General features: G+C 35.8%; 1 protein-coding gene across 3 annotated transcripts in view; it reads right to left on the reverse strand.

Annotated features, from left to right (window-relative positions):
• Positions 1-2,538: 2,538 nt before the first annotated feature.
• dnmt3bb.1 (DNA (cytosine-5-)-methyltransferase 3 beta, duplicate b.1) overlaps positions 2,539-14,416 on the reverse strand; it is a 171,474-nt gene continuing 159,596 nt past the window's right edge. For all 3 annotated transcript variants that reach the window (XM_039735312.1, XM_039735310.1, XM_039735311.1), the window contains 4 exons: positions 12,480-12,565; positions 9,037-9,106; positions 7,835-7,953; positions 2,539-6,231 (listed from right to left, as the gene is read on the reverse strand). In XM_039735312.1, coding sequence (XP_039591246.1) covers positions 6,090-6,231; positions 7,835-7,953; positions 9,037-9,106; positions 12,480-12,565 — 417 coding nt within the window. In that variant the 3' untranslated portion in view covers positions 2,539-6,089. The remainder of the gene's footprint in view (positions 6,232-7,834; positions 7,954-9,036; positions 9,107-12,479; positions 12,566-14,416) is intronic.

Below are 14,416 nucleotides of genomic sequence, written 5' to 3' on the forward strand. Positions count from 1 at the left end.
CTCCCAGACGCGTTGCCCTCCTACCACCCAGCTCAGCTCTCCGTCTGGGAGCTCCCACAGTCCTTTTATAGTCCCTGACCCGGAAGTGTTCCTGGCCAACAGGCCACAAGTCCTTATTCCTTCCGGGTCAGGGTAAATAGTACTTTTGCTTCACCCCGGAAGCCCGTCGCTCTTCATGTGACAAACTTCCGGGTCATAGTGCACAAATGAGTCTACTGGCCTCCCGACAGCGACTCTCAGTGGTCTCCAAGGTATCCAGCAGGGCTGCGCATAAATACTACATAGTCCATGAGGCCCTGCTGGAACTTGGGACACGTCCATGCTCTTGGGAGAGCTCCTCCTGGCGGTGAGGGCCGGAATATGAAGCCGGCCATCCATCACAAGGTATACTTACTTTTTCCACAGGATGAATCCTCATTATTGTTCATTTAGATTATAACAGTATATCACCTTTATCTTTAGGCACTGTTTACCTATTGAAATATGTAGAAAAAGTCAGCAGTTTCCATTACTTTTTCACATGACTAGTTTGATTAAGGTTAGATATGATCATGTGACCAGGCCAGGGTAGAAGTTGGTACCTACCCTCGACGAGAGCACAGTATAATGGAGGAGCAGTGGAGGGCTGACTGACAGGCAACATGTTCCCCCACTATATATACTGGGTGGATGCAAACCTCTGGCAGCACTCCTGGTTGGGCTCCATTTAAGTTACGAGTCTTGGCGAGCAGTCCTAATAGCAACCTCTGGAGTCACTGAAAGGCACTCTTGTGGTATGGCTTCATTGTTCTCCCTGTTGCTCTGGAATATGCCTTTAATGATCTGAAAATAAACCCCAGATTTAGCTTTAAACGAGACCGCTCCACCTCAGTGAGTTGGAGTTAAGAAATAAGGAAGAGGACAAGGAGAGACAAGGAGAGGGAGAATGAAATCTCAATCCCTGTATGGTTTGCTGCGTAACGGACAATTTCAACAAATAAACATGGGCTTTTTATACATGATACTTGTGTTCTCAGTTGTATCTTGGGGTCTGGGGTGTGAGACACACCCAATCTTGTCTTAATACTCTAGCTTAACATGTTTCACATGACTGGAGGACAGTAGGTGAATGAAAGCTAATTAAGTCTTGAATGTGACTGTTTATTAGTTGCCATTTCATAATGGTGAAATGTATTTGTCTAACATAAATCAAACACACAAACATCAATTCTGCATGGTGGAACTGACACACACTTGACTGCAGGTCCTTCTAGAAGTGGACTCTTGCTACCACTTTCAGAACATGCAGTGTCTGTAACCTTGTTCGGCGGGCATGGAGGGAGTATTTCCTTTGCCACTGTCATTCTTGTGGTCACTGAATAGCATGTCTCAGCTGCAGTTATTATGTTATCCCTCTTCACTTGAAGAAGATGACATGCCACATGCTTCTTGTTGAGCCAGGCTGTAGGAGGTTAGTCAGTCATTGAGCATTAGATGGGGATTCCCCTTTGTTGTTAATTTATGTTGTTTCCAAATGGCCAAGTATCTCAAAGCTTCCCTCTCTGACTATTCTGGACGTTTTGTATACTACTGTATTTACTTCACTGATGGCCATGAGTTTGCAATCTTGGTTTCTTTCAGACCATGCAAAGCGTGATTATCAACAGCTGGGCAAGACCGATCAAGCACAAAAACTCCAAAATATGGAGCTAAATGTTTATTTTAATCTCATTTTCGAAGTGTCCTTATAAACATTTCTCCACCTAGCTGTGTACTGAAAATGATCTGCCAGCATGCTCCCGCACAAGAGTGCTTTATTTATTGGTCTGTTTTTGTGCCCATACCTTTATGAAGCGCTGTTACTGTCACAGTTCTTGTGATTGCTGCTGTTTTAAGGGGCAGAGGTTGTAAAATCACAGCACTTGATGTAGTCAGTGCTATAAGAAGGGTTAACCAGTATGGGGAGTTTTGCCACAATCTTGACACCTTTATCCATTTTATGTTATACAGTATGTAAAACATGAGACATCAGACTGATGAGCTTCTCTTCCAGTTGTGGGGTCGAAATGTATTCTATGCCTTGTACTTTCAGTTGTCTGTTCTCATGCACACAAAGCCTGCCCATTATGACTATTGACAAAATTAAAGCTGTTTGATTTCATCAGAGTGAGTTGTAGACTAGTTGGAGTTAGTCATTACATATGTCACATTAAACTAATGGCTTCACAGTGGTGTGGTGACCGCATTTGACTCGGTAATTTATGTAAATACAAGTTACAACTGAAAACTGTTGGAAAAGTTGCATACTGTGACATAGCCTTAAAGGAGCGTGCAAGATCTGCCTGATGAGGCTATCACAATTCAGCATGAGTAAAGGTGAGCTCTTCATTTTGTTGTGCTATCAAGAACAGTTTCTTGCTTGCTCCATTTCAGATGTTTTTTGCTAACATTTTTGTAAGCTGCACTTGGGCCATTGAGCAGCTACCACAACTAAGTCATTTTATTATTTTTTTATAAACAAACTAGAGATGTTACAAAACAAACCAGTATAAAACAACATAAACTCAAGTCAGTTTTACTGATACAATATTAAGAAAATAATAATCTATATTATATACTGGCATGATGAACTTGTCCCCTTTTACCTAAAGTACACTTTTTAGAACAATGGAGCCCTATGATAAAGAGAACAAAAAAGGCGCAATAGTAAAAATATTATAAAAATACAATGTCTAACTGTTAGGTTACATTTATCAAAAGCACATACAATGAACTATTACTTTAAGATGCATTTTACACATGCTTTAAAATGGTTCATTCTTTGAAGAAAACATGAAAGTTTTCACATAGATATACAAGTTTTTATCAAACTACAACTTTTTGGTCATCGCCTTATGGTTATACAGCTGGAAACTGATAGGAACATATACACAATTCTTTAACATTGCATGTCGACTGTTATACATAAACACGATGTGATCTGCTCTCAGTAAGGCATTATATTTGAATTGTGATGACACAAAATACACCTGTGTAAGGACAGACATCTGGCAGAACTAACAATGTGATGCTGGTTATGCTGTATTATCTGTTCACTATAATGAAACCTGATTTTCATACTTCTACAGAAGCAATCATGGCTGAAGCACAACACCTCACATAAGCAAAGACATCTATATACAGAATATCTATATAAAGACATACATACATACATGATGTTATTTTTACCAAAGCTATTACAAAACTTTCTATCAAGTCAGTAAGCAAGTATAAAAATGCATCCTAGTTATCTACATTGTAAATATTACATAAATGGATAACAAATTTTAACCTATTAGCTATAACAACCTTTATTATGAAAAGTAACACCAAATGGTGTAATATACCCAAAACCACGAGAAAGAAGAATCATTAAGACACATGAAAAATAAACTAATAATGCACATGGCTGATTCTGTAATAAATCATAAGCCACATGCACAAATTCAATTTGTAAACAATGCCAGGATCTCTTGTTTGGTTTTCTGGCCTCAGTATAACAAAGACTATTTTAAAGCAATGTATGCCTATAATGAAACAATAAGGGCACATGTACACCACCACAGGAAGCAGTGATGTCTGGACTTTACTTAAACTAGTCTTAGTTAGGTATCAATCTTTTTAAAAATATCTTTGTTAAAATGCAGGACAAAAGCAGGCACAGTAATTTTAAAGCAATTAAAGATACAAAAAATTAAAGTTGCAAGCAGTTTTTGAAAATGTATGTTCTAACTTAGTTACTTCACAATACGAGTTAACTTACTGTATCGGATGGTCTAGAAGTTGCATTCTGTGCCATTTTATTTGGAAAACTGAACAGGTAAGATGCAAACCTTTTCCGATTATAAAAATACAGTACAAATAATTGCTTATTCAAATAAATGGCTGACACATCTTGAAAGTGTGTCTCAAGTCTTAACTTAAAACGTGTAAGACTGAAATGTCTTACTTTTAGTAAAGCATAATTCTTTGTTTATGAAGTCATACTGCTATTTTGCAATTTCCCCTGATTGTTATTTCCTTTATTATTCCATTTTAGGCAGACACACTGAATTAACACTAAGATAATGTTTTATTCCAGGTTGTTGGTTATTTTCGTGAGTGCACCCATCGAAATAGTAATTTTCAAATAACATTAAAAAGAATGTTGTCACTTAAGCATAAAAGGCCTTTCATATGATGGAGCTACATGGTTTTAATACACTGAAATCACAGGCAAGAATATGTGTATGTGGAATAAAAAAAATGTTTTCTCTTGTTAGTTAACAATAAAGTACAGCTTGTCTCCAGATGAAAGTGCTGCACATATATGTCTCCCTGGTTTCTGATTCTATGGCATGAAAGAGAAAAATAAACAAACAAAAAAAAAAGTGGTGCAAAAATAACAATATCACATACAGTAAATGCCCTGAATGAAGAGACAAAACTGTCACCCTATGTCTTGCCTAAATAAAATACAATTATAACATACAGGGATAATATATATTTTTCACTTTTAACAACACAGTAAATTCTAACATGCACCTGGACACATGATGTGAGACACAGAATAGTTGGATAATTAAAGGTCACTCCTATGGGCTGGTATTCTTTTTAAGACATGTGTTTTGTGAACACCTACTCATAAGGCATAATTCCTTTCCAGTAAAAGTACATTTTTACCTAACAACTAAATATTCCTTTCAATATTTTCAATTGGTAGTGATCCTATTACTCAAAAAATGACCTTTTAATTATTAACTCCTCAACATATTACAGACCAGTTTTATTTTCAAATAAATGTTTTGTATTAGAACATAATGTTGTTCCACAATGATTATAATTTGTTTTTAATACTTCCAGTCTAACATAATCTCAGTTTATTTTTACTGATATTATTTAAAGTAAGATTAACAAGCATTTGAGGACATTGTCACATGCCATACCATAGGATTTCAGCTGTTGTACTCAGCAGATACTGTGTCCATTCTCACTTCTACAAATGCAGGCTCAACTTATAATCTACATAAAATATACCAGTGATATATAAAGAAACCCTTCTACTCCAACTACAGTACTCATCTTGACATTTTAAAATTTCAACTTTACCATCACAAACGCTCATACATGTATTTTATGTAGTGAAACGTCGATGTAATCATTTCTGTCCAATCTGCTTACGAGCATAATGATTAAGACATAGGAAAGTCAAGTGTGCTTTATAATAACCCACTGATCCAGTTATCATTTAATGAAAGTCTAATTTTTTAGTAGGATGCTGCCTACTTAAGTCCTAGCCTAAATCAATGATGTATTTAGTTTTAAGTGCAGTTTCATTATGATGCAGACTGTATTTTTCTTCACTATGGCTAGAATAAAACTTGTGAGGCACTCTTTGAGGTGAATGAGAGTTAAGTCCTGAGTAAAGTATAACTTATTTAATACGATAATGCAGGGTTTATTTTTGCAAACTACTGTAAGAAATGTAATTACCTCTGGATACCTCTTCCTCATTATTATTCTTAGCCATCTTTCCCCAAGTGCAATTGTAGAAAAGTATAAGTGGCATAGTGTACCAAATTCACATTTAAAAATTAACTATGAAAGGCACAGGAAAAAACACAGTGCTTTACAATTTTGAAAAGTCAAAGGAAAATCAAAGAGTTTAGCTCAGTATAAGAGTACAAAAGTCTCCTGTGCTTTCTTGTGATTGAAAATGAAGTATATTTCAAAAGAATTGCCTGATGATTTGTTCCACTCTTTTTTTTAAGAGAGAGAAATCCACAGCTTTGTATGTGAAGAGCCACATTAACATTACTACAAAAGTCTGTTCCATGACCTAATGCAAATATTTTTCAGAAATACTCCACATGTGTCTTGGCTCCCCAACATTCTATGCTGTACTTATACCCTCAGTGTGGAACAAAATGCTTTGGTGAAGACTTTTACCACCTCTAAAATGTTTGTATTTTATAAAAACAACACGCTACAAAACACACAACCCAAAGTCCCTGATTTCTTAATAAAAATGCTTTGAGGTTGAACAAAGTAATGTGCTCTGTAAACAGCAACAAACTAGAACTTTCTAATCTCTATTCACAGGCAAAGTAGTCCTTTAAAGGGGCAAACAGATGCCGTATCACTGGCACGCTCCAAGACCTGCCCAGGAGTTTCTGTCGAGCCCCACGTCCCATGTTTGACAAGTCTGTGTAGTGAACAGGAAAGCCAAATATTCTGTAAAATTCACAAAATAAAAAGTGTAAGAACACATTCAATATTCAAAATAAAGTAAAATAGCAAACTATCCAATGAACACATATGTCAGCAAAAATGCATGTGACACATAAAGTAAATAAAATAATAAATATGCAACTATAAATCCTGAATCAGACAGTAGTCTGTGTATGTTTAGTAAACTCTGTAATGTGTAATGTTAACAATATAGAAAAGGCATTTGTATAAATACATTGTAATAGTACTTTATTTTAATTTTTTTTTGTGAAAATTCTGACATGAAAAACAGGCTGAATACTGCATTTACTCTAATAATCACTTAGCAATTGTAATTAGTGCAGGATTTGTTTTGTATCATTATTGTGCCTTTATTAAAGGCAGATTCTTGACAAAGAAGCAAAAAACAGGAAGTATAAAACAAATGAAGTAAATGATTTACAGTGGCTATGTATTTGTCATATATTTAACAGTAAAGCACAACACATAGTGTAGCACTGCTGCCTCACTGTTACAAAGTCCTGGGTTCAAACCACAGGATAGGGACTCACTCTTTTTCTTTGTATGGGTTTTTCTTCTGGAGTGCCAGCTTTACTCGTGTCAAGTTAAGAGGTGACAATGAACTGGCTTCAGCCTCCATGACTCTGAACTCTAATAAACTGGCTTGACAATGGATAAATATATTCAAGAATAACTGCCTTGTTTGTCAAGATTTATGAGACTATTCTCATATTAAAATTGCACAAGAAAACAGATGCATTCTCTTTAAACCAATAACATATACACAATATGTATTTTAACTTTATTATTTTGGGGAGGACCAATGGAATCCACAGAAGAGCACCTATTGTTAAAATCACTAAGTAGGACAGTAACGCTGTGGTAGAACAGGGAAAGTGTTTCATGTTTGAACATAATCTATAAGACCATCCATGTGTACATAGTGCCACAATGGATCATTTCTGTGAATGAGTAGTACAACAACAAACTTCTAAAATTAGATTTTTTTTCAGTGCTCTTCATCTTATTGTAACATATAAAAATTGTTAATCACAATGAAAAGCTATGGCATCGTGTTTTTGTTGTAGTCAGCTTCAGTATGTTGACAATCAAATTTACATGCTTACTGCCTCCCTTTTATTTTTCTGTTTTCCCCTCATCTTACAGTATATGACATAATAGGACAAACACTTCAGAACCTTTTAATGATTACGCACACTGGTTGTCGCATTCCTGTTTCCTTCAGAACATTTGGAAGCTTCAAACATATTTAAACAAGCAAGCTTGATGAAATAAATGGTCTCCTCTTATTTGATTTCTAGTGTTTTGTGTTCTTTTTTACATGTGACTGAAAGCAGCTTGAAGTGAGCTGACTTCCAGTTTTCTCTTCTGTAACATGAAAACAATGATTGTGACTGTTTTAGTTGCATGGCACTTCCCGTTTTTTATTCTCTTAAATGAAAAAAGACTGGTACAGTTTTAAATAATACATATTAAGAAAAAGCAGCACTTGTCACCATTCTTTTATTTATGCATTTTTCAGGAACTGAGCAAAGAGTGCCTACAAAGTACTAAAACGACCTGTACTAAAATAAAAAGGATTCACCTTTCAAGCTCTGTACACCAAAGAACATCCTCCTTTCCATTCATCAATACTGGAAAGTGCTGATCCTTGCCTTGCTTGATAGAATTGGATCTTGTTGTGATGGTTCTGACCTTTCCAAACTGATGAACAAAGGAAGAAGAAAGCAAGAGAAACATGAAAAAATGAATACAACCTCAGTTCCAAAAGAGTTGGGACATTATGGAAAAAGCTAAGAACAAGTTACATTCTTTTGCAATAAAACTAAATATATTTCAAAGAAAACACGGTAGATATAGTATCTAGATCTCAGTGCAAAAAAAGAAAAACTGATTACTGATGGCGTTTAATGTTTTTGAGCAAACACAAGAATTGCCCAGCTTTCTAACGTGTGACAGAGACAGATAGAGGCAATACAAAGCACCCTATTCTCCATTCTATTTGATTTCATCATTTTGTGCGCACAAACAATCCAACTTTGAGCTGCTGCATGTGAGATAAACCAGAGGGCTCTATAACCCAGTCAAAGAAGGCTGGGAGGAGCAAACCGACTTTTTGACAATCATTCTGCAGTGTCAATTGAAATTTGATTAAAAAAATCATTAATTTGAAAGACTGCATCCTCTCTTGCATGACAGCAGAGGACCCCCAATCATATACTGGCTTTTCTGTACTCTGAGTTCCTGAATAGGTGACAACCCAGGTGGCTCCTTGTCCAGGTCAAGTAAAGGTGTGTGGAGAAATTTAACTCCTACACTAACATTCTGGAGCATGTATCACAACAGCAAGAACCCATGGAAAAGGCTCAGAAAAAACAAACCCTGTTATACAAATGTGGGGCTATGCTACATGAATTACATCTTGGGGACCAACTAATTAAACCTAAGCAAGAAACTGATGAATCAAGATAAGCGGCATGCAGATGCATCGAAGAACTTTATCAAATAAATGAGCTATTTTTCAGCTGGAATGTTATGTCCTCATCCGAGAATTCACTCTAGTGACTGACCTTTGCCCTCTTGAGTGGATGGTTGCACACAAAGACATGAATAATTGGGTTACTAAATGGTTCTTAGATCTCTAGCTGTACAGAATCAAAGTAATTAATTCCCAATTGTTAACAGTGTTATTCCACAACACTTTATTACTAATTACTAGGTTTTAAGAAGTACAGAATATCTGAGTGAATTTAAAACTAATACAAACCAGACGATGTTCATACATACCTTAGCAATCCTTCCATGCTCCAAACAATCCTGCAGAGCTAGCTTGTCCATTCCAGAAGCACACAAGGGCCTATTCATAAACAGAAAAAAGATATTATTAGAATTTATTTAATGTCCAGGTTATTAAGCAGACTAAAATAAAATATGATTTTCTGTAGTCGTTTTCTATTCTGTGGTTGAAAACAGAGGAGAGCCAACTCTAAAAAGAACAAAATATTTTTTTTAGTTTGCAGTGTACGATAAACCACTTTTTTTCAAAACATGCAGGCTAGGCTAACGGATGTTTTGCTGTTTCACTGATTACATTAACTAAGAATAACAGATACATTTTACAGATACACTAAAGTTTTGGAAGTAGGTTTCATGTTTTATTGCTTTCTATGTTAAGTCTTTTTTCTTGCATTTTACACTGTGTACGATGCACATTCTTACAGTTTCTTCACTATTGCTGGCACCCACAACAACAAGGACTTGACTACAACCTGGGTATGCCAAGAACTACACCAGTGAGTAATGACAAAGTTGCCACTGCCTCACTGAAATACTGTCATTAGTGTTAGCTCAATATATGAGGCAGGAACCAAGTGCACAATATGCTTTCATACATTTTTTTCTTTCTGATTCTATGAAAGAAATAAAACAAGAACATTTCAGCTATGAATATAATACTCCCTCATTGATGTACTCACTTCAGTAAACAGGACAGTCAGAGTAAGCTCAAAGTAATTCAATTTTGTCTTTACCATTACATTTACTTATTTGGCTGATGCCTTTATCAAAGGTGGCTTACAACATTTATGATACAATTGGTTACATTTCTTCATGGTTTTTCCAATTGGAGCACAGGCAGGTCAAGTGACTTGCTCATGGTCATACAGTACCAGTAGTGGAAATTGAACACACAGCCTTAGGGTTGGAGGTCCAAAGCCTTAACCACTACTCCACAATGCCTGCCTTTAAATTAAGTTGTCAGCACACAAGTTCTTAAAGCACATCATGTCACAATCAAAACAAATTCCTGAAAACCTTAGGAAAAGAAATTGCTGATATCAACCAGATGAAATAAATTTGTAATGCCATTTGCAAGGCTCTGGAACCACACTTATACTGGCCAGACAGAGGAAGTTGGGGACAGTGTTTAATCCTTCCATGATCACTTGTTTTAGTAAAATCTCTCCAGAAGCCAAGTATACAGTTTTCAGTTGAAGTCACAAGTGTTTATTGAATAACAACATCTGTAGATTTCTCTCAGCTCAGCCAAGATCAGTGTTTATGACTATGGTATCAAATAAACATTAGGCAAAAATTAGATCAAGTGCAAATTAAGGATCATGTGTGAAAACTACTTCTTGCTAATAAACATACAGCTTTGCCTCTGGTTTGGTAAAATTCAACAAATGATCCTTGAGGATTGCAAATAACATTAATAATGAGTTCATCATGAACATAATAAGTTCAAAATGAAATGTTCAACTGACATAACCCCTAATTCAAATGTAAAAGCCTTACACCGAGTCAAGCATGACTGTAGTAGTACCGTGTTTCCCCGAAAATAAGACCTACTCCGAAAATAAGCCCTAGCATGATTTTCAGGGTGCTCTATAATATAAGCCCTACCCCAAAAATAAGCCCTAGTTAAGATCATCAGCTGAAAAGTAAGAGGCCTAAGACCAGGTTTATACTTCACGCGATGTGACGCGTGTGCCCGAAACATCCATTAAATTCTGAGCACATCTTACCACAATATCTCTGAAAAGGATGTTTAATGATTATATCCATCAATTCGGGGATGTGCCCATTCCAGCAGCATTGGTGCAAGACAGAAAAAAAATCCCTGGACAGAGCATCAGCTCATCGCAAGGTGACCACAAGCACACACATACACTAACATCATTATAGCTTCACCAAATCCCCAAACCTTCATATCTTTGGATGGAAAACTGAGCACACTGTGGAAACCCACCAGGAAAACATGCAAACTCCAGGCAGGGATCACAAGGGACGTGACTCCCTATGAGACAGCAGCGCTACCACTCTGCCACTGTGCCACCCCATATGTGTAACTATTAACAGTATTCATTATTTAAACAAAGTTAACAATTTATCTGTAAAATGTAACATACATATTTTGAATGCATTTCATCATGAAAGTGATATCAAGTATAAATCTAAGAATTCTAAATGTGTTTTGTGTGGCGGTGCTGCTTGCCGCTGCTGTCAAGCCCCAGAAGTGCGTGGCGATTTAACAACTGGGTCGGTTTTAAAATGACGTTTACAAAAGTCTACTTTAATGATAAAGTAAAGTACAAGGTTAAAGAGGACATTTCGAGTTTAAAGCTGAAATTTCGACTTTGATCACAAAATAGATATTTTCATTATGTCCTTATTTTTTTTTTTCTCTGTGTCTCAAATATACCACCATACATTCTAATGGTATTGTAAAGGTGCAAAAAAAAAAAAAAAAAGGCAGAGAAAGATGGTATGTGAGACTTTCAATATGTATCGTGTCATTAATTTGGGGAATATGCAACTCTTGAGTATCAAAATACCACAAATGCATTTGTTTGTCTACATTTTGCTTCACCACATCGAACAATTCATCAATCATCAAAGCACGCACGTCGATCCTGGAGGAGCCTAAAAGCAGCTGGAGTAGCAAGAAATTCAGGCTGGAATTCAAAGTTTGAATGTGGAGAGTTATTATGATATTACATAAGAAGATGACATGACTGTATTTGGATAAAAGTATATTGTTGTACATGAATAAATATAACATATCCCCTGAAAATAAGCCCTAGTGCATCTTTTGGAGCAAAAATTAATGTAAGACACTGTCTTATTTTCGGGGAAATACGGTAATATAGTTTTGGAATACTCTCACAAATTAAGACCTGGATGACGTCATTATTGAGGAAACAATAAACTCTGCTCATTATAGAACACTTTTCAAGAGATGGGGAGCAAGGAAATGATCAGCAAAGCTGAGAATAAAGCAATTTATAGTGCTGGAATGGATTAGTCACACATTTGGCCTAAACCCCCATTCAGATGCAGCACTAAACATTCACCACTGTTTGTTGCTATAATATTGCAAATTTATAGAAGGAAGATAACATTTTTATGGTAAGGATGTTATGCTCCCTAAGCCTGGCACCAGAATGCCACAATGTGTTGTATGTTTATTAGCACATACAACAACAACAACAACATTTATTTATATAGCACATTTTCATACAAACAGTAGCTCAAAGTGCTTTACATAATAAAGAATAGAAAAATAAAAGACACAATAAGAAAATAAAATAAGTCAACATTAATTAACATAGAATAAGAGTAAGGTCCAATGGCCAGGGTGGACAGAAGTAAACATTTCATTGTACTCTGCAAAACACCCAGTATATGGTAATTTATTACAGTTACTGTTCTAGTTAAGGAACACATACCTGTTCATTCCAGGAAGATTTCCCCAGAAATATCTTGCTCTATGAGCTGCAGACACTTCTATGGCATCAATCATCACTGGATTACACTGTAGTAGCAGAAAAAAAAAACATAGTTAAAGGTATACTTACTTTCTTTACCTTTGTTCTGTATAGCTAATATAGTAAGATAGGTAGTGAGGCCTAATAAACAAGACACTGGACTGTAATCCACAAGGGTGCCCACTACCTTACCACCACTGATTCACCATGGGACCCATAAACAAGTAAATTAGTAGTAAATTGTCTTGGGATTACTATTAACTATTGAAACACAATATATAAAAACATTTGAACATGACAAGTCATTTGCTTTTTAGAAGTATCCCTCAAAATGTGTCTGCCTGCACCCTTTGCTCAGCAATCCTATCATCAACACATGTACCTTAATAAATTACAAGGCAGAAATACAAGTGGAACAAGACCAGGAAGTGGGATAATTTTATTCTTTACAATCTATGTGTAATGCTTTTCAATAAAAAATATTGTAATTGAAGAAAAGAAAACATACTGTATAACATTTAAGCATATTCAACTTCTCTGATAGAGAGGATCAAGTACAATAAGTGGCATTGCCGATTCATGTTTCCAGTGTCCTATACTTGAATTTCCATGTCCAGTCACTGTCTGTAGAGTTTTCATATTCTTCTAGTGTTTATGAAGATTTTTCTACAAATACTCCAGTTTTTCCCCACATCTCCAAATATTATGTGTGTTAAAGGAACACTACCAAAAAAAATTAAAAAAAGAATCCTCCCTCTCCCCAGAATTCACTGGTCAAGGGCCCTGTCTTCAGTACAAACACATAGTATTATGGGAATACATCTTACCTACTTGTACATTTAGTTTTACGGAGGTATTGATAATATTCTGGCAAAAAATGAATGCATTCTACAGCATCCTCCTTTATTTTAAGTATTCTAGACACTTATAGTATGTTTCAGTCAGGGTAACCCAACCCCCATCCCCAGGTTCAAATTTCGTGTTTACAGTATGTCTACTGTAGTTTGTTAACTTTTAAGCTAACCTTAGTTTATATATGTCAAAGTATTTTTCATGTGCCTTATGTTTTTTTGGTGGTCCCCCAAGAAGTGGTGCCACCTGAACATCCCCGTCAAGGGACTGTCCTCAGACCTATAAATACTGATTCAAACCCACAGTAACTTGTGGCTCATTGAATGCACTTGCATTGGTGTGTGTCTTTTTTGATTGTACTGTGCTTTCTTGTAAATATTCGTCATTTTGTACACCTTGCTCTGTTTTTTTACTTTGCCTACTGGATTGTGCATTGGGACTTGTTTGCTCTGGATTGCTTTGCTGTTTCAGGCAACTCTTTTTGCTTTTGTGCTCCATGGAACTTATTATTGTTTAATAGAGTTTCTAAGAAATAAAGACTTTTATTTATAAAGATTTTATGTTTGCTCGTTTGTTACTAGCCAGAGTTGAACAGTTTATAAACCACTAGTTGGCATCTTGAGTCATTTTTAGGGCTACTGTGCTTAGGAACTCTTAAGTTCACAACAGAAAAAAAACATAGCTATATAGAAAGTAAATAACCAACAATGTTAACATAAAAAATAAATAAAACAGACATAAATGAGGAATGTGAACACTAGCCAAGGCGGAAGATCCTCGCTGAAAGTTAACATTGAGGAAGATAAGATATTTTTTTTATATTGAAGACTAGTGTCTCAGAATTTCTCCTACGAAAAGACTGAGTAAGACAAGAATTTGTTGTACTCCAGAGTATGACATGAGAAGTAGTTATGATGCATCTGACACCAAGCAAGTCAATTTTATGGCACCACCAAGCCACAGAATGGCACTCATGATGATATTTTGTAGTTTTCTGATACTAGCTCTAAACATAAAAATAATAATAATTAAAGTAGTAAGAAAAC

Source organism: Polypterus senegalus, chromosome 14, assembly GCF_016835505.1.
Source record: "Polypterus senegalus isolate Bchr_013 chromosome 14, ASM1683550v1, whole genome shotgun sequence".
In the NCBI taxonomy this organism is placed as follows: Eukaryota; Metazoa; Chordata; class Cladistia; order Polypteriformes; family Polypteridae; genus Polypterus; species Polypterus senegalus.